The sequence below is a fragment of the Nipponia nippon genome, unplaced genomic scaffold, assembly GCF_047370975.1.
Source record: "Nipponia nippon isolate SJK-2023a ecotype South Korea unplaced genomic scaffold, ASM4737097v1 scaffold_10, whole genome shotgun sequence".
In the NCBI taxonomy this organism is placed as follows: domain Eukaryota; kingdom Metazoa; phylum Chordata; class Aves; order Pelecaniformes; family Threskiornithidae; genus Nipponia; species Nipponia nippon.
Window position 1 is genome coordinate 19,875,466 of NW_028262291.1, and position 19,535 is coordinate 19,895,000.

The 19,535-nt window shown below is 41.4% G+C and overlaps 1 protein-coding gene across 24 annotated transcripts in view; it reads right to left on the bottom strand.

Moving 5' to 3' along the window:
- TSPAN4 (tetraspanin 4) overlaps window positions 1-19,535 on the bottom strand; it is a 443,271-nt gene that overhangs the window by 6,170 nt on the left and 417,566 nt on the right. For all 24 annotated transcript variants that reach the window (XR_015701873.1, XR_015701874.1, XM_087745837.1 and 21 more), the window contains one exon: window positions 7,838-7,939. Coding sequence is in view for 22 of the 24 variants with exons in the window: in XM_087745837.1 (XP_087601963.1) it covers window positions 7,838-7,939 (102 nt within the window). In the remaining 2 variants the exon portion in view is untranslated. The remainder of the gene's footprint in view (window positions 1-7,837; window positions 7,940-19,535) is intronic.

Sequence of the window (19,535 nt, forward strand, 5' to 3'; positions counted from 1 at the left end):
CTTTAAGCATCTGCATTAAGTGTCTGCATATGACAACACAGCGTACAATGACTATGCTAGTGCTAAGTCGGAAGGTTTGTTCAACTTTGGTAGCAGGATGAAAGGTATAGAAACTGTACATAACAGTACAGGGAAGAGCTCTGTTCCCTCTGGGAACTGGTATATTCCTGTGATACAAAATAAGCTAAGACTCATTACCATATAGATGTATACACCATCTGTCCCTCCTATGCTAACTAAAAAGTATGAATTTGTCGGTATTTAGACACTTTACCACTAATGAGCAAAACAAGACGACACTGGGCTGCAGAACTGCTCTCTGTTACTGGCAGTACTTCACACTTCTTCAAAGCTATGCCAGCCACCTACTTAGCCTCAAAATGACTTGCCAAGATCTTATTTTTTACATGTAATTTTATATAAGCCTGTACAGTATTTTTCGCATCCCTAGCGAGACCATTCCTCTTGTTTCTGATAGACTCATAATCGTGCAGACATCTGCATCACCAGCACCAAGCACCTAATTCAGATCCTGATGTTTACACTGGCCTGAGGGAGAGTTTTCCCTATACGTATAATGGTTGTAGAATCTACGGGCACAAAGGGCTGAGCGTTCAGATCTTGTTGCACACACAAGATCTGCCATTCAAGACCAACAGAGGGCAGAGGTGTCACGCGTTGCCTCGCGTATCCCGCGATGCTTCAAGCACTCACAGAAAGTAGTCCACGATAGAGACGTTTCAGCGCTCACAGCACTGTTTTTCTTCTGCCAAGCAAAAGTCAGAAATCTTTCCTGGACTAACATCTATCCCCTCAAGGTTCTGCTCAGAATTCTGATTTCATCCGTGGCAGGAATCAATCCTTAGCTTGCAACTGTTTGATTTGTGAGTTTACAGGCTTCACTTTCTACAAACTGACTTGAAAGTAAAAAAAGTTTGTGACTTTCTTTTTTTCCTTTATGTTCCTGCACACAAGACGGGAGCTCTGTGCGTAACAGGTCTCAAAAGTGGATAGGAGTGGCAGGGAACACATGGCATGCATTTGAGGAAAGCTGGTTTATCTGGAAATCTAACAAGAAGGTCTTGCAGGCTGTCATCATTCGAGTCAGGAGGCAGCTCTTTGATAGACAGTGAGAAGTGACAGCTTGTAAATAGCAAGCCTTGAAAATGTGGCTCATCTGTGAGGTAGAGAGTGTAACAGCAAGGGCTGAGACATTTGAGTGATGTTCTGGCCAAACACAAGTGACACAAGTTTGCATAAATCAGGACTAGACCCCTTCTCCTGATAACATGGCATGGCCGAGGGTGTCAAAGTCTGACAGACTAAGGAGATGAAGTACAAGTTTTGCAGTTAAGGGCTCACTAACAGGTTGAGGACGGCTATTCCTATGGAGCCTGTGAAGCAGAAGGTGGCTAGGCCATGAGCTAGGGTTGGGACTCCAAAGAGTAAAACTTCCTGGTAAGCCAGAAGGTGGAAATAGGAGGGGGTGCAGCTGCAAAGACAAGCTGCAGTTGGACACACATTGGCTGCTCACTCAGAACCTCTGTGTATTGTACAAGAGCAGAGGATTAAATATTGATAGTTGCCTGCCACTGCTGGTAGACAAGGCAGTCCCAGTAATAGGAGAAAGGCCTAAGAAAAGATTAAGGGTAAAAAAGAATGAAGTAGCATGAGGATCAATAGTCTTGGAACTGGAAGAAATAATGTCTGGAACTATAACTGGAAGAGATGTCACGTCTTTGGAAGACAAAGGAAGGATAAGCGGTGGAATTAAGCAGCAGATGATGCACAATCCTGAAGGAGAGGGGGTGACGAACACAGAAGAGTACTAACACCACAGAGGCCAGAGAGCGCACGAGCAAGTGAGCAAGCAATGTTCAATGAAGACCAAGTCTGGTGAACGGTACCTCTAGGGAGCAGAGGCACTGACCCGTGGCAGGAGGTCAAAGAGGCAAGAACAAGGAAACGAGCCGCAGTGGGACTGAACGGGTCACCAGTATAAGATTCAGCAAAGGGGTCCAGCTAGAAGCCAAAAAGACAGATAAGCTGAGAGCTCAATAAATTTGGAGTCTTCATTATGGAGGCCCAAGTAGAGAAGAGAGCGTGTGGGAGTGATTTTGGATCATGTGACAAGCGACTGATTTATCCTGTGTGAATGAAGCTGAACGATAAGTAGTCAAATTGTTGAGGGACTATTAGAAGAAAGGGAAATATTGAGGACAAAGAGCAAAATAAGAGGATTTTTTACAGTCCTCTTAGATTTGAGAGCAATGTTCTCTTTTTAAAATTTAGAAGGTTTCTGAGCAAGGACAGTTGGAGACAGTCCTGTACTTGGAGGATGGAGAAAGCTCAGGTCACGTGAAGGATAATTTCTGTCACCAGCAGTTTGTCATAGCCAGTCATGTTCTTCCACAAAGCCTGATGTTCTGCAAATGCCAGAAAGCTAAGCTGCCTGCCTGTCATGAAGCAATTGCAGACTTGATTCTTGCTACCACCGCATTCATCTTTTGGTCACATTTACAGTCCTGTCTTGTTCCCTTCGCTAGTTAAGTGATAAAATTAGACAAGGTTTCCTATTTGATTAGTTCTGTTCCTAGTTTCAACAAGGAACAATACATTTATGTTTTTTAGAAACAATTACAAATTATAAGTGCTTATTTTGGGGTACCCAGACTAACACAGTTTAAAAGGGGGTAATCTGTTTAAAATGTCAGCTACTGTCTTGAATAGCAGTAATTTTAAGACACCTTGACTTGGACACCTCAGGTCACTTGATTCTAGGGCTTGCAGCTGTGAAGGAGCATGCACGGTTAGATGCAATTGTGCCTGCCCACATGAACAAACAAAGCTTCATCAAATGCCTCTGAGTATCTAAGCTCCTGCTGCTGAACATTTCCAGGAATACTGACAATATGCTGCTGTTTGTTTCACATTTCATGTGGGAGGCTCTGTCTCCCGAGAAGTCAAAACACATTTTTTCCCTCCTTTGTTAAAGAGACATAAATCGCTCCCCTATTGATTACCCGTGGGGTTCTGAGGTGGCTCGTCAGTTCCCAAGAGCTCAGGACACGCAGGGGCTGCTCAACACAACGATGCAGTCAAAGGTCGTGCTGCCGAGGAGTGCTTTTGCCAGCCAAGCAGCACTGAACAGCACTGAGGTCTCTGTGCTGTTTATAATTAGTTTGCTGCTTGCAAACAGCCAAGTTTTTGTGTTAACAAGTAATTGCTGCTCTAGCATGGGGTATCTAGGGCTGGTAATTAATGTTAAACACAAAGTTTCTATCTCAGTGCAATAGGAATGTTAAGGAGTTGGATTCTTGTATGTATTTTACAGGCAATCCCAGTGTTGAAGGCTAAGTAGGCCTCATTTTCCTTGCCAAATTCCTGCAAAATCAGCCAGGCTAGGATAGGGTTCATGAAAATAAACAGACATCCAATCATTGTTGCGGACAGATTTTAGCAATTCCTGGTTTCCCAGTTTTGTAAATGTGACAGAGAACTAGGGACAAGGTAGGGTGCCTTCTATATACCCTTTTCCTCCTTCACTGTAAAAAGTGGTGAATAAGATAGTTTCATTCTAAAATCATGTTTAATGGGTGGTTTGGATTGGTTCAGCAGTAATCCTCAAGTACGGTTTGATCTAACAGAATCAATGACTGGGGTAGAGGGAGATGGGTCAGATTTTGTTCTCAGTTACAGTGGTCTAAATAGACATGACAGGCATTACACAGCAGTAAAAGTGAGCTGAATTTGCTCACTTTAGTGAAGCTAATGCATTTTCTGCGTGCCTCTCAAATTACTGCCTGGTTAGTTAAAAGGAGAAGCGTTCAAATATTGATCACAAAGATGTTGGGGATGAAGCAACATTTTAAAAATTAATGCCTATTTCTCATTTCCTAATGATCTCCACCTATAACTTTAACCAGTCCTGGTTGGTAAGGCATGTAATGCAGTTCAGGGTAACTTACATCCTAAACTATTAAAATTTTAGTCATGTTTAAAATCACTTTGTAAGCTTTCGTAGTCTTCAGTCAGAGACGCAAAACAGACACGCAGAAGTCACCTGCTTGTGTTTCTGATCCTTTTAAGGTTTCAAACGCTGTTGAGAAAAGCTGTGAGTTTGGTTAGCTGAAGGTATTAAAAAGAAATCAATAAAATGTTCTAATTTGAAACAGCTCCCTGACCTGAGGCTGAATACGACTGCAAAATGAGTCTAGTGCTTCTCCTCTAACATGCATTGCATGTATGCAGCTCAACCCAACTCCTTTATCGGTAATCTGAACAGATCAGTCATGGACCAAAACTGCAACTTTCTCCTTAAAGATGGGCCTGACAAACCCCCTTTCTTCCTTGTTCCCAGTTACTTAGGAATTGTATGCTTCTGTTAAAAAGAGGAAAACCGTTTCTCAAGGCACAAAGGCTTCAGAGAAGAAAGCCCCCCCCCCAACATGCTCAGGCCTTTCACACTTGAAGAAGAAATACAGTAATCACCACTCACAAGTCACTGTGTGTGCACTGGGTATCCATGCTCCCAGTCAAAACTCCCCTCTGATTTGTGATCGGCCAGTCCCACAGAAATCAAATGCCATCTAAATGTGGTTCTGTTTCTGGAAGAACTTTTTTCCCCCTTCTTTAAGCAAAAGTTGCCATGCACAGTCATACTTAGTGAACTCAGGGTGGGGATGGTCTCTATCTAAGCTAATAGCAGGAGAAATGAAGAACTATGCCAGAGCTTAGATACCTTTTGTCTGAGCCTACTACTTTAACCACAGTGCCATGCTTCTGCTCAAGCTCTGAAAAATACTTTTGCAAAGAAAGGAGCGTGAATGCAGAGAGGACAAGGGAGAAGGACTCATTATGACTTCTGTTAGTGTCATGTTTTTTTACATATCATACTTTTTTCTGAGGCTGCTGTTTTCCATCCATGTACAGACACGGCCCATAGCTGAACTAATGATTGATGTCCACTGGCCCCATTAGAGAAGTTGGTGCTGAGACATTGTCCCATATGGCAACGTGGTCAGCTCTAATATGGGGATTTTTTTGAGAGCTGTCTCTTAGGAGCCAGAACGCAAACAGCAAGCCTGGGCTGGGACTTTCCTTTCAGAAAGTCCCCTGTATTGCCCTAATCCTTCTATCAGTGATTACACTCTACTGATTAGGGATGTAAAGGATAACGATTATTGCTGAACACAAAATATAATACTTGGCATTTACATAGCGCTATTCAACTGCAAAGTGGTTTACATAATTAACCATGCTGGGATTGCCTTCTCTGCACCACTGCGATAGTCTATTCCTAAATAGTTTTGCAAGATACATGTGAAAACCGATTAGGCAGAGCAGTAACAATGGATCTGTGGGAGCTCTTTGCTCTTTGCTTTTATCCTCAGTGCCCAGCACAGGGAGCACAGAAATTTTAACACTCTGGTACTGTCAAGACAGTGCATGGTAATTTCATAGTTGCCATGTTAGAAAAGAGAGTGATGTAACATGACTGTACATGGCTTGCGAGATGGCACTTTCCTATTATCTTTTGGGCTCCTAAGACCTGGCTAACATTAGTTTCATGTGAAACTTATCAGTCACTCTTTAAACTGTAATAGGTTTCAAGGCCAAAGGAATCATTAAGACAACCGAGCATGATCTGTAGCACTATACAGGCCACAGACTATTGAGTCCTGCCTCAAACCCAAGCCTGTCGCTGAACAAGACCATTTCTTCTAGACAAAAAACTCTGTCTTGACTTCAGAGAAAAAGAATCCGCCATCCTGCTGTTCAATGGCATCCTACCATCAGGTATCTGTATCTTGAGTTTTTAGCTCTTGGTTCAATTACAGAGCCCTTTTATTTCAAAACCCTTTTCCCTTCCTGCTTTCTTTTTAAGGACTGCAATCACATCACTACTTCAGCTTTTCCTGGTTATATAAAGCTTTTAAAATTTCTCACCATAATGTAAATTTTCAAAATTCTCATTATTCTTTTACATCTTTTCTGAATCCAATTAACTTGTGAACATCTTGAAAAAATGTGACTAGGTGAACTAGACGTAGTATATATATTGTTACACTTATTTTAAAGTAAAGGGAGCAGAAGCATGGGGTTTATATCCCATAAATCCTCCAAATAATGCTTTTTTTCACCCATCTTTGCTATATGCTTTTAACAGTTCTTGGCGTCTCACTGAAACCAGATTAATATTTACTGCAAACATCTTTAGTATTTTTTACTACATTTTTACTAAGCAAAGTTAATGTAAAGGAGTAAAACTTCAAATACTATTTGATATAAGTGGTGATATTAAAAATTTTATCTATATTTCACATGGCTTATTCTTGGGCTAGCATCACAAAATGCATTTCTCTTGTCAGTAACTGATGCATTCTCATATTTGATCGTAGTATTGGAAGAGAAAAACATTAACAAAATTGCAAGATGCTGAGGCCTGTTAAAGGTAACCAAAAGAACCTTCCACATGCAGTTGTTCGGATGCAGGACTGGAAAGCTTATTAGCCTGTTTGCTGGACCTGAGCTGTTTGTCTTTCACACACAGTACGGTTGCCATCAACCTACTGCACTGAACACAGACAGCTCCCGCAGCCCCAAAGATGCACATGGAGTTTGGCCAAGCAGTTCTTCTATTCTGTTAGTGACCCCAAATTTTGAATTTCTCAGACCTTTTCTTAGTAGCCTGCTGCTCCTCTTATCTTCTATCATAAAGAAGAGTATATGTGAATCTTGACACTGCCACACTGAAAGATGTTTAGGATTTCAACCCAAATGGCAATAGAAGAAGTAAAGGGTAAAAGAGCAGGTTATTGTATCAGAATGTGGTAGGTAGCCCATCCATCATCTCAAATAGTTCATAAAACCTTGGAAGCATTGGGAGAGGTTATCATCTTTGGCTGATTTAAGACCTCAGAGGCAAGACTAAAGCCCTGCCTGTCTGTACCCCGCTAGCACCTCTGGAGGAGAATTTGAGAAAGCTATGTAAGATTTTTTGAGTTAAGCCAAGGCAGTGCAAGTGCTTCTTCCTAAAGCAGAAGAAAAGTTGGAGCACTTTTCCTAATTCAAGAAGCAGAGAAAATGAAATCAGAAAGATCACCCCCAAGAGAACTGATTGAACTGAATATGAAAAGAGAAGGACAGAGCTAATAAACCTGAACTGTCAGTGATGCAAGCCAGACAAGGACAAAAGGAGGAAGCCAGCTATAGTGTTCACCAGTCCTTAGGAGACAAACACTGGCAGAGTGCTGTCAGAGAATCAGAAGGATGCAACAGCAGTGGCAATATAGCAAAAAGCATTCCCAGCCCATCTGTGATGAAGGATGATTGAATTCTGCTGGGAAAAACGTATTGACTGTAGGAGAAGGTTGCAAACACCATGGCTGGTTTCCATTTTGACTACACTTGTGGAAACCAACCATAGCAACAAAAGGAGACAGGACAGAAATGAAAAGGGGTTGAAATGGTTCTTTGTTATTACTCTGTTGCTCTTCATTCCAACACAAGGTGTCCCTTTGACTTTAAAGAGAAGGTACTGCTTGGTTCCTGTCTGACCACCTGCTTCGCTCTCCACACAGCACAGAACTACATAATATTTAGGCATCAACACAATATAAATTTTTAAAAGAAATAAGCTTTCCTGGTCAAAGGAGAAATAAATAAAACTTACCATTTGTTACAAAAAGCAGAGAGTTTAGTTGCTAACCTGCTGACTGGGTGGAAGAGATTGGTTTGGGATCTGGAGGTTTAATTAGGTTCACACCCAGAACTTGCTGTTACAGAACCCAGAGGGTAAAGAGGAAGGGGAAAAAAAAAAAAAGCTCAGACTTACATCTGTTTGAATGATGCTCCATGCATTAGTTAGGCCAATATTTCCATCTGTCCCATACAAATGGAGCCCTTTCTTCAGATCCCGCTGAGCATACTTGTCAATCTAAAACCAACAACAGAAGACACAATCCTCAAAAATTTGCTGAGTACCACATTTCAGAATCAAACCACATGGAGCAGGGAGATGTTGGACAACAGTCCTATACTGAAATGAATAAAAAGTTAACCGACATTTCCTAAAGCCTTTGCCCAGTAGAGCTGGTATGTATTACAGGTATCTGCATTTTGTAAAGAACGTGAGGAATTCCTGTTCTGAGTTAATGTTCATGTTTTCCATCAGACCTCCAGAACATCTTTTCCCTTCTCACTTAACCACCAAAGTATTATAGAGAGACTGGATTCAGTTTAATCACTCATTTTTTGCAAATGAGGCCTATATATGAAAACATTCATCTACGCACAGCATTTCCTTTTAGCTTAATATCTTTAATTGTGACCAAGTACCCCTCAGCATCTTCCACATGCTTCCTGGGAGATCAACAGCAGCACTGACATTGTACTGATGCTCCGAATTGCGTTCATTATATCAGCCAGGGTACCCCACTTCTTACAGCAGGATGGACAGAGCAGGAAATGAGATATCGAAGACTCAGGACAGACAGGATTTAAGAATTTAGTTACTAAATGGAACTGCTTTTAAATAAATGCATTTTTGTTGATTTAATGAAAGTACAAAGTTCTGCTTTAGAGGCTTTTGCAACTGAAGATGGTGCTTTCTGGTTGAGAGTCTCTGCTGGTGAAGCAGGCTATTGTTGGATCCACTGGTCACCACCAGGTAGTATCCAAAATGATTGCAAGTGCCTCTCTCCTAGTCTAACCATATATACACATTTCTACAGAATCAAGCAAACACAAAAAAGGAAGTAAATAATAAATGGATATTCACCGTTTAACCTGATTTTTCTTTTGTAAATGAAAAACACTGAATAATGCTGCTCAAATATGCCCGTACATTGCCCCCTCCCCTGGGTGCTTGCCAATGTTAGTGGTCTGTTCACATCAGAGGTATAGCAAGAAGGGTGAGCAGACCTGTCGCATTTTCTTCTCCATCAATTTGCTATAAATCTGACTGCAAAATACAGTGCCACTCCAACATCTTTCGGCTTCAATAGTCAAAAAGAAAACCAAAATTAAATTCACAACTTGCTTCATGGGGACAGTCTAAGTTAATACATACTCTCTTCCATATTGGACAACAGACAGCCATGGTGTATTCTCTAGCGATTGCCCCTCTGACACTAGTCATCCCAGCTGAGGGGGGTCTAAAATGAAGTAACCAATGCTAATTTTGAGTTAACAGAGGGAACAAAGGTATTCTGCTTCTACCATACACTTGGATTTTCCTTCTGCTTTGTTCAGTCAGAATTGTTTTCATTTGCTCCTGGAAAAAAAAGTGGATGCAAAGCATCTTCCACAGTGTAAAAGAGGAATTTTCAACCCACTACATCATAATTATTATGGGATAAGTGTAACGTTACTCAACAATATGACTCCATGAAAAACTATGACCTTAAAAGTTTATCATGTCCAAAAAAATCTCTGCTGTATGTACAAAGGGTTGTGCTTGGTCTCTCCAGTTCTTTTGTTTCCTTCACGAAAGTTTACCACCATCAAGCTGAGCCACTAATAAAATAGCTTTGGGACAGTACAAGAAAGATGTACAACTTAATCTCAGCACCCTATCATGCAAGCACTTTCTCATGGATAACTATCTTGAACAGTAGGTGCTGTGCTCCCACTGTAATTATCATGTAAGCTGCTTTTGACTTTACGCAGAGATTATACATAGTCACTGGTATGCTAATTAGAAGAGAAAACCAAAGCTGAAAGCTATCATTAAATTTGGAATTAGTTGAGAAAATTACAGGCAATAAATTATAAACTTATATGTATGGGGGATTCCTAGTATTCATTTAAGAATTAGATTGAACTGGGTTTCAGCTCTTCACTTACCCTCAGCTCCCTGTGTCTCAAATGGACCTGCTGTGGCCTCAAGCAGAGCCATCAATTAGGATGGGAGGGTACGGTTCTGTTGCTAGTCTGAGAGAGGCTTTGAAATTTAGTTCGTGTCCTACAGAGGTAGTGAGGTAAATTAATTGTTGAAAAACTCATTCAGAAAGGGACAGAGGTGAAGAGAAACAGCATAGCTGAGGGCAGGTGGGGACTGAAATCTAGCTAGTAGATCTGTTGCCTTGAAGCCAAAACAGCAAGGTCTATTTGGAATATTAATTTATCACATCTGAGAAAATCTGCTCTGTGAAGTGAGAGAGCTATGCATCGGCCTACAGTTCATATCACCACTAATCTGGAACAAGGGAGATAAGGTCAAATGAAACAGTGATGCTTATCTGAAAGGCAAATGCCAGGCTACCGAAAGGATACAAAATGCAAAGTTTGCATTTCCTCACTCAAATTTTGCTTTGCAAACCAACGCAGTGGCTCAGCATGATAATTCCTTTTACCAGGGCTCACAGGCTGCCCTTGTTAATGCAATCTTCATGTCCTGTTTAAGATCAATAATAATAACAATAATAACTTAAGAATAATTTAATAACTTACAATCCACATTTATAAAGTACTTCAAGATCAGGAACAATGTTTTGTTAGTCCATGTGTACTTTAACATGGTCTCAAGAGACTGCCTCACTAAGCATTCCTGCTTTTCCTTTTACCTGGAGAAGAAGCACTAGCAAGCAACTTGCTGAGGCCAAATGAAAGCAAGTCCTCTCTACCCCATAAAATTAACCACCTTTCCCGTCACAAAGGGTGCAAGACCTTTATACTGGAACACAACTGGCAACAGATTTCCATATTTCAGAAACTGAGTAAACAGCAGAGCATGACTTGAGAAAACAGGCACTATGCGACCACTTCTCTCACTGCTATTTCAAAAAGCCTCAACATCAAGTCCCTCAACATCAAGTCACGCATATTGTATGACTTATTATTTGTTGTTGTTTTAAAAAGAAAGTGCCTGTTTGAATCTTGCTTGGAAGAGGCTATAAGCTTTTTATAATCCCACACCACGTGTGTGTCTCATTTCCTTATCTCTCTCATCTCTATGCAGGTTGCAACTTTGAAAGGGGCATACACATTCTGTGAAACGGTATCTCTGGATTTCTTTACTTTTTTATTTAATGTCCACTGACATGGGAAGTTATCTGGAAATCTCACACAGTTTTATACATATATGCACACACAAAGACAGAGCTTTAAATTTATTTGAGTGATTGTAAATGTAAGATTTTATGTAGTTCTCCTTTACTAAAGTTTCTAACTGATCTTCTAACCAAGTGTGCAGTAAATGCACTGAAGAGTGCTATTCTCTGAAGAGCAGCTAATTTAAAACTTATTTTTCAAAGAGCTACTCCTTAAAGTATTCATGCTCTCCTGTTTGCTTACAGTAGGGTCAAAAAGGTCTTCATTAGCACGTAGAGATAACCTTGTACAGCATAACTGAGTCTGTGGCCCTCTGGCGCCAGGAGAAAGGGGAAGCAGGCATCGGCCTTTGGTCTCCTGTCACTTATGTCTGCAGCTGAGGTCCCGGCATGAAGTCCCCCACCGTCTGTGTCTCCCCTGTTTCTAGCCAGTTACACAGAGCCTTTTTTATTAATGTGTTATCTTCCATGAATTAATCAGTCTTGATGCAGAAGTAGCCTTGGACTTCTAAGAGCACAAATGATATTAAAGAAGATCACTTCTCTCATTTAGGCTGCAAGGAGTTCAGTGTCTATGTGCAGTCCTATCAAAAGCATATTGAGTTCTGCTTGAATAATCTGTGTACTAGGTTATAAGATGGATATTTTTTCCCCTAATTGAAGCACTGCTTGAAGCTCTAGGCATATGATTCCTACTGGCTTTGACCAGAGGGGTAAGTAAAACTCAACACCTATTTGTGGAGCATAGCTGGCAAATGCTCCTCCAGGTCATTCAGTTTCCTACTAACCTCAATTTTGTTTCTTCCTCAAAATATTTTTAGAATAGCAGGAACTTTTCAATATGCTTTTATTCTAATTGTATATTTGATTTAAATGAAAACTCATAAAACACCCCCAGCTGTCTCTTCTGCCTTCAATTTGAGTTTTTCAGAAAATGATCTTTCTGAAAATGAAATGCTGCACTGCAGTGATTCATCACATCTCCTGACAAATGATCCCACCCAGCATTCACCAATCTGTCAGCTTCTCTTGTTTGTCTCTGGGCTACCAGTCCTCAGCCAGGCAAAATGTCTATCACAAAACAGGGGCTGTAAGTACTACATTAAATATTCTGCAATTTGAATCTGCTGCGTTCTCCCATACGCAAGCCAGGCCCTTCACAAAGCACAACTCTATCTAGTGAAGGAGCACAATGAAGCATAATAAAAACTCTCAGCAGGCAAACCATTACTCTGACGAGATGCCTATTTTTAGTCATGTGGAATACTAGAGATTTCCTTAGAAGAAAGAGTTTCTGAAAGGTCAGGCAGTAAAAACCTTTTATCAATTTGGAAGTGAAGCACAGAAAAATTCTTTTCCTCCTTGGGATTCACTGACAAACAGATAAGAGGTGTAAGCTTCAAGCTGGCAGCCCATCCATGTCAATTCCTAGGACTTCTGGTTTCAGACACATTGGAGGCTTGCTCATGCTTATCAGCGTCATCAGATTTCAGTGGTGCTTCTACTAACGTAAGTTAAATGTGTCCTGTTGCTTAGTGTGGTAATCCACTACAATCCGTGACTGCCAGAGAATCACTTCTTAGAGCGGGGCATGCATATTACTAGCATTTTATCTAAGGTAAGATCCTGTTCCCACTGCAATTAGCACCAATACTTTCCCAGTGACTTCCATTAGGCCCTGATTTGGCTCTTAAATCTCTCATTGTCCTATTAAAAAGACTTTCTAAAAAACATATACTACTCTAAGGTAGACAAGTCATGTGCAGAGAGTTTCAGGCACTGGATGAAACTCAGTAGTTGAACTAGAGAAGAGAAAGCTACAAGAGATGCAGCAGGACTGGAGAGAAGCTGCCACAGGTCAGGAAAAGTGGCTGGAAGCAGCTGATGCAGTGAGAGAGAATGGGCAGGGATCTATCTGAGCCTCATCTAAACTACCCCTGTAACAAAACATCCTCTAAAAAAAAAAAAAATCTTACTTAAGCCTGTGTATAAATTCAGGCCAAATTAAAATGTGGTTCCTTCTTAATCTGTATTCCCTTGAGACAGCTACTTTAGCTGTAGCAATGTACAGGTAAGGTTTGTTTTACTGTCAGCTTTGTCCCCTCACTGCTTTGGAAATCCAGAGCCTCCAAGCAGAATTGTGGCTGGCTGGCTGACAAGCCCAGCTGCAGAAGCCAGCATCCTTCAAGAGGACCAAGAGCTGTCAGACTCCACCTTGCCTCCTTGAATAAGACAACTTAGGAATAATTGAGGCTGAGATAAAAACCGTGTAACAGCAGCAACAACAAAAACCCTGCTTAGCACAGACACAGACACGCTGAAAGCACTACATAAACATTCTGCGCTGCAAAAACCCAACGAGGCTCGTAATTAGTTCCATCTCTGTATTACAGATGGGGGATTACAGTGGCCTTCTCAGTTCCTGGGGATGGTTGACAGCTCTTTCACTCTCTGTCTAAATGAAAGGCTTTGGAGTTTATCTACTTACTTTTAAGGCATGAAACAGAAAACAAGTACTGCTCCCTGAGAAGCCCACTCCTGTAATTTTGCTGCTGATAAGGAGGAAGAAGTGCTTTGGAGCAAAAATTCTTGGGCAAACAAGAGAGTTGTATCTGTGCAGAACATGGGTGTTATCGGTATTTACAGCTAATACGATGCAAGACTTTGATTAAACTGAAGCTATACCAATACTGAAGAGACCAATACTGAAGTCCTTCTACTGTCCCAGCACACTGAGAGGGAAGGTGGCTTTGCTGTAATCCTCTCTGGAAGAAATGCCAAAAGAAGGCTCTTGGGGATATCCTTATTAACTCCTTTTCAACTTGCTGACAGTGTGAGATGTCACTCAGATTCTGGCATAGCCTTTAGGCAAAGGCCAGAGGATGCCAGCAGCGTCGTCAGCTTTCTAACCTGCAGGTAAATGGAGACTTTTAATTTCAAGCCTCAGTGCTTCCCGACCACATCATGAACAAAAATTCCACCCAACAAGCCCCCTCAATTGGACAAAGCCTCTCAGCAGCATTTCAATATAGGTAAGCAAATATTCCTGACCTTTCTGGTGATTGCTTCCCCTACTTGTTCTGCACCAGAACAGGAGAGGCTGTAAGGAAATGACAAAATATCCAGTAGTTTCCCACCAGGTAAAACTTTTAATTTAATGCCTTGATAATCATTCTCTACAAATAGCAGGGAGTGGGAAATCGAATGTAAACAGAAAGTGCCTAATCTATAAGGTCATTTGTGGGAGCCCTCTTGCCTGCTAAGAAGAGATGGGATTGATTGTACCAACAGGTAAGCCTTGTTTTAAATGAGGTGGCCTCAAGTCTCTCTTTAAGAAGCCGACAGCAGTACATGCTCTCCTCGCCACTGAAATCTTCCTTATACCATCTGCCTATAAGTGGAAATCTTGTAAGATTTTAGTAAGTAAGAGACATTGCATGAGTTTTGCTGATGTTTGGCAGTTAAGGGACAATACACCAATTTCTTGTTAGTGTCATCAGTGTTACACAGCATCTCCAGGACGCTTTGCTCAGCTCTGTGGGATTCCCTCTTCCTCCCCAAATGTGAAACAACTCCAGGACTTAGCATTTCTTTAATTACTTCCTTAAACACAGCAAACCACTTGCTTAGTGAATTCTCTTTTCCTCATTTCACTGCAAAAGCCTATGTCAGGAGTCAAACATTTCACGGATCTTCCAAACATCAGTGAGTTAGCTGAAATGCTTATTGGCTCTAGCAGTGTTTGATACCGAGAGAGACGCACCGGCACTGACTGTGTAACTTCAGCGGAAAAGCGGAGAATACAGGAACAGAAGATCATAGGAAACAGTCTGGGAGTGTGGGAAGAAAAATGAACATTTCTGAAACATGCTGGCTTGGGTCAACTAAGGTGAGACTTTTCAGATGTGACACAGGCTTCCTACATAGTCTTGAAATGTCACTGTTTCTCTTGTGTTTCAGTTCTCTATTTGGAAAACAGGAATAACCTGACTCCACTCATGTCACAAAATTAATGATATAATTTGGAGTAGGTATTTGAACACCAAAACCAACCTGAGACATGAAGCCATGTACAGAAACAAGGAATGGAGTTACTAACCTGAGAGGCTCAGTAACCCTCCTGGCACTGAGAGGGTAAAACTGAGGTTCATCAGGAAGCAAAAGGAAGGAAAAGTACATCTTACATGGGCCTGGAGCAGGCATCTGGTGAAACTACAAGAGAAAGAGTCTCCCACCATGAGCTTTGACAAGAACCAAGAAGTTGCAATAGTTTTTATAATAAAAAGCTAATAAGAAAGTCAAAGAACTGGGTTTTTCAAATCAGTTTTTCCTGGGTCCATGGTTTGTGCATACAATTAATTGCAGTTTCAGTCACTGTCCTCCACCTGTAAGCACCTGCTTGCGGTCAAAAGCAGGTGACAAGGCACCTGATGCGGCAGAGAGCTGAGGCTGCACGAAAGGAGCCACTGAAACGTTCCTGTACTATTCATACTATTAAAATGCCAATGAATCCCAACAGCAGCTTTAGTGCTGCTTTGTTTTAAACAAGAGATCACAAGTATGACAAGACACTAGGCTCTGCAACTCAAAATTTTTCATGCAAGAGCAAATTCAAATGTTTTCAGCAAACTGCACCTGATTTTGTCCAAATGATTCCTTTAAAGTCCAAGGGACAGACAGGCATTTTATCATTGTTCCCCACAAAGTGAATGTTTAGTTTCTTTAGCTGTTTGCTGGTATAAGGGGCAAGTAGCCAGAGAAGCCACTGCCATCTAATCTGTTCTTATGCATAGCAACAGCTGAGTAACTCGGGCATCAAGTCCCCAAGCCTGTTTAAATAAAGTACATCATTACTAGCTCAGAGATACAGGCTCAAAATGTTAAGGTGCAGCTATGCACATTCTTTGCTTGCATACAGAATGAAGCCAATAGCACAGCTGACTGGTTATTTAAGAGGATGCGTACATCCAGCTCTCTGTCTTGTATGGCACCCTGTGCACGGGCACTTCCCAATGAGATAGTCCTAGACCTCCTTAAAAAACCTAAATCTTGTTTCTTTCTAGTGAACCAAGGAATAAAACCTTTAAACATGAATTCTTGGCTTGCTGCTGCTTGTTTCAAAGCAGTTTGAATGCTGCGGCAAACATGGGGAAAGGGCTGAATAAATCAAATCAATTACATACACAAAAGGCTGACACTGCAAATTAATTACCAGGATATTAAGTCAATTCTGCTTGGGCATTATGCATTTTGAGTGACAAAAGCCTCACCAGCACATTGGAGGCATTTCAGGTGAGTGAACATTGAAGTGCATGGTTTTTGTGACATACCTCATTATTTATACAGCATTCAGGATACATCTTATGCTGATTCCATAGAAGGAACCTCTTGTTTACATATAAATAAGCTCTTCGTCAGATTACTAAGCTGGTTGAGAAAAAATGATACTAATGTCCTCAACAGCAGTGACACCAGCAAAGTTGGGTGCCATCGTGACCTAATGTTGCCATTTCTTTTCCAGAATGAAACTCCCTTTGTAGTAGGTTTTCTCCATATACTTGCTCCAAAGATCACTGACACAAAAGAGCTTTTATCTCCTTTCTCCAGTTATGTATCCCACCAACTGCTGCTCTCAGCAATGCTCCTCTGTCCTCACGCATCAGCCTTGTGTCCCACAGGTCTCAACTTATCCTCAAAGCCCTCGTCTCCTTCCTGTGCCACCCCTCCTACTCACTTGAATCGTCTTTCCCCAGACATGGTCCTGTAAGAGTCACTCCTTTCCTGCATGTCCCAGTAAACGGTAATTTTGCCTTGATCTCTAGTGGCTACAGGACAACACCTGTGCCAGGGCATAAAGACTCCTCTGAGCTATGCTCATGTATTGAAATCCCATGTATACTGAATCCAGGCCGCCCGAAAAGGGAAATCCCATTCTTTCAAAACCTATGCTTAAGTTGAGAATATTCCCAGGATATCTGTATTCAGCCTCTTTGCCTTTTTTTCTTCTTTAAAAAAAAAGAGATAATCACTTTCATTTGCCCTCAACAACCATCAGTATAACCTCAGATAAGTAAATTGGGAAGGATGCTAATTAACATGATACACGCTGTTGAGCCTTTGTTTGCCAAGAGACATGAAAGGTGGGTTGCATTTGTGTTTCAAGTGCTAACAGCCAAAAAAACCCCCAACCACCTAGGGATGCACATGTCGATAGAGCCCGAGATCCAATTAGCTGCCACAAGGGCTTCAGCGCGTGCAGAGGCAAATCAAAGCAGGGAGACAAGCCATGTTCCTTGTAGGAGCTAATGACCATTGTGTGATTATATATTAGGTGGAACAATGACACTGGAGGCAGGGTACTTTGCAGATGCTGTGAGCTGGGAAAGGGGAAGCCAGCAGTTTACTCACAGAGATAAAGGACTTGGCTATTTGCCCACTAAGCCATTTGCTGCAGCCATCCCATGGGATCAATGTTTACTTCAATTATTTACAATATTCATTTACTTAGTTTAAAGGTGAACGAGAGAGCTTTCAAGTAAGAGAGAGCACTACTAAAATGTCGTGGGGGGAGGGATAGCAAAGGCAAACCATACCCTACGGTCCCACTGTGGTAAGAGAAGATGAACGAGTCCCACAAACCATTCAAGTGTGGGCTATCTGCAAATCCATTTATCCAAGTAACTTAAGTTCACTTCCTCTTAAATTCAAGACTTTGGTAGGAAAATACAAGCCAAAATACAGAATTTGTCCACTGCTGTGAGGTAAATACATCTCTGCAAGTCAAAACAATTACACCCTAACTAGATCTTGCCTCTCTGGTGCCACCTGAACCTTGCTGGGGGGCATGCAAGCTCCCTGTGGTTAATCTGCCTTTTGGTGGCAGATCTGCTCTGCTGAACACAGTGTTGTCAGCTCCACTGGCAACTACTAACAACTAGGGTAAACTGTAAAGCAAGCCGGGGAGAGGGCTGGTTAAATCATGTCCTCAGGGGAAGAAATTTTCCTAATTCCTTAGAACAAGGGAAACGAACAAAGGTCTGCTGATAAGCCACCTTTCTCTGTGCTGGAACTAAAAGACCCATTAAAAACCAAACCAAACCAGCCCACTGAATGGTTAAAATCTGTTACTCTGCCTGGAGAAACTTGTCTGGAAAGATCAATTCTGTGGAAACAGACTGAAGAAGCTGTGTCTTCCTAGACCCAGGGAACGTTAATCCTTAGAGGAAAGTGAGACTTGCACACAGCCTGCTTTATTATTCTTAAGATATGCTTTCTCTGAAATTAACTCATTTTAAATAAATAATGCTGTGAGGAGAACTACCATTGTCTTTGGAGGGAACAGACCAGCAGGTGAAGTCAGGCTCACTACAGCAAGCTTCATGCCTACTGCAGGGTAATCTCTGCTCAGCCTGAAAGTGGGAGAAGCACAGAATGCACCCCCAAAGAGAGAGGGCAGAACAAATCGTAGATCCAGGGAAGAGACAGAGGGCTTTGGATGAACATCTGGCTACTTCGCAGAAACTTAGCGAGACCATTGGAAGACTTGCCTGGCTTTATTTTGAACAAAATGGAACAAGATCTCAATATCCTCCTGCCTAAACATCAGAGACAGTAATTATCTCCTTACCTATACTTTCTTGAAAATGTGTTTTTTTTCTTCCAATCACATAGACATGTGTACTTGCAAGAATCACAGGTTATGCTACATGTCAGCTCCTCAGCTGGTAGAAATCTACCTGGTTCCACTAAAATCAACAGAGTTGCTCACATTTCTAGCAACTTGGCATTGGCACATGGTGTCTCCAGTGCCTCAAAACCATGTTTCTATTAGGGTACGTGCAAGCTTGTAAACCACTCCCTCTCCAGAACATCATCTCTGACACCATGGGAGTTCTGACCTTCAGCAACTGGAATTACTGTTTTTAATCCTCACGTAAGCTTTTCAGTGGAGATATTATAAAGTGGTAAGCAAAACGTCTTGGAAAGCTAGCAGATAACAAAAGCAACAGAAGTGAATAACTGCTATTAAATGCCTCCCTTGTTTTAATGAAACAAACAATTGCAGCTCTTCACCACACTTCATCGAAAACAGATTTTATTGTGAATGGAATGATTTTGGACTCAGTCACTGCAAAAGAATAAACTACATGGAGATTGCTTTCCATAATAACAGAAGACAAGCAAATAAACAAACTGCCAGTCACACTTATATGGCACAAAAATGCAAGTTTCCAACACCCTCTCTACTTCTAATAATATCAGCAAAAAGGCATATTTCTCATTGGAAGTCACACAGGTTGAATGGAGAAGGAAATATGGTTGTTTCCTCATATGTTAAACACAGATAAGTAACAGTACCTTCACTGAGCAAGGTGCTGGAGGACTGCAATATTTCCATACACAACAGAACTGGGTTTTGCTGTTTTTTCACATAAAAAGGGGCATTTACCAAATGAGCAGCAGAACGGCAGTGAAGCTGGA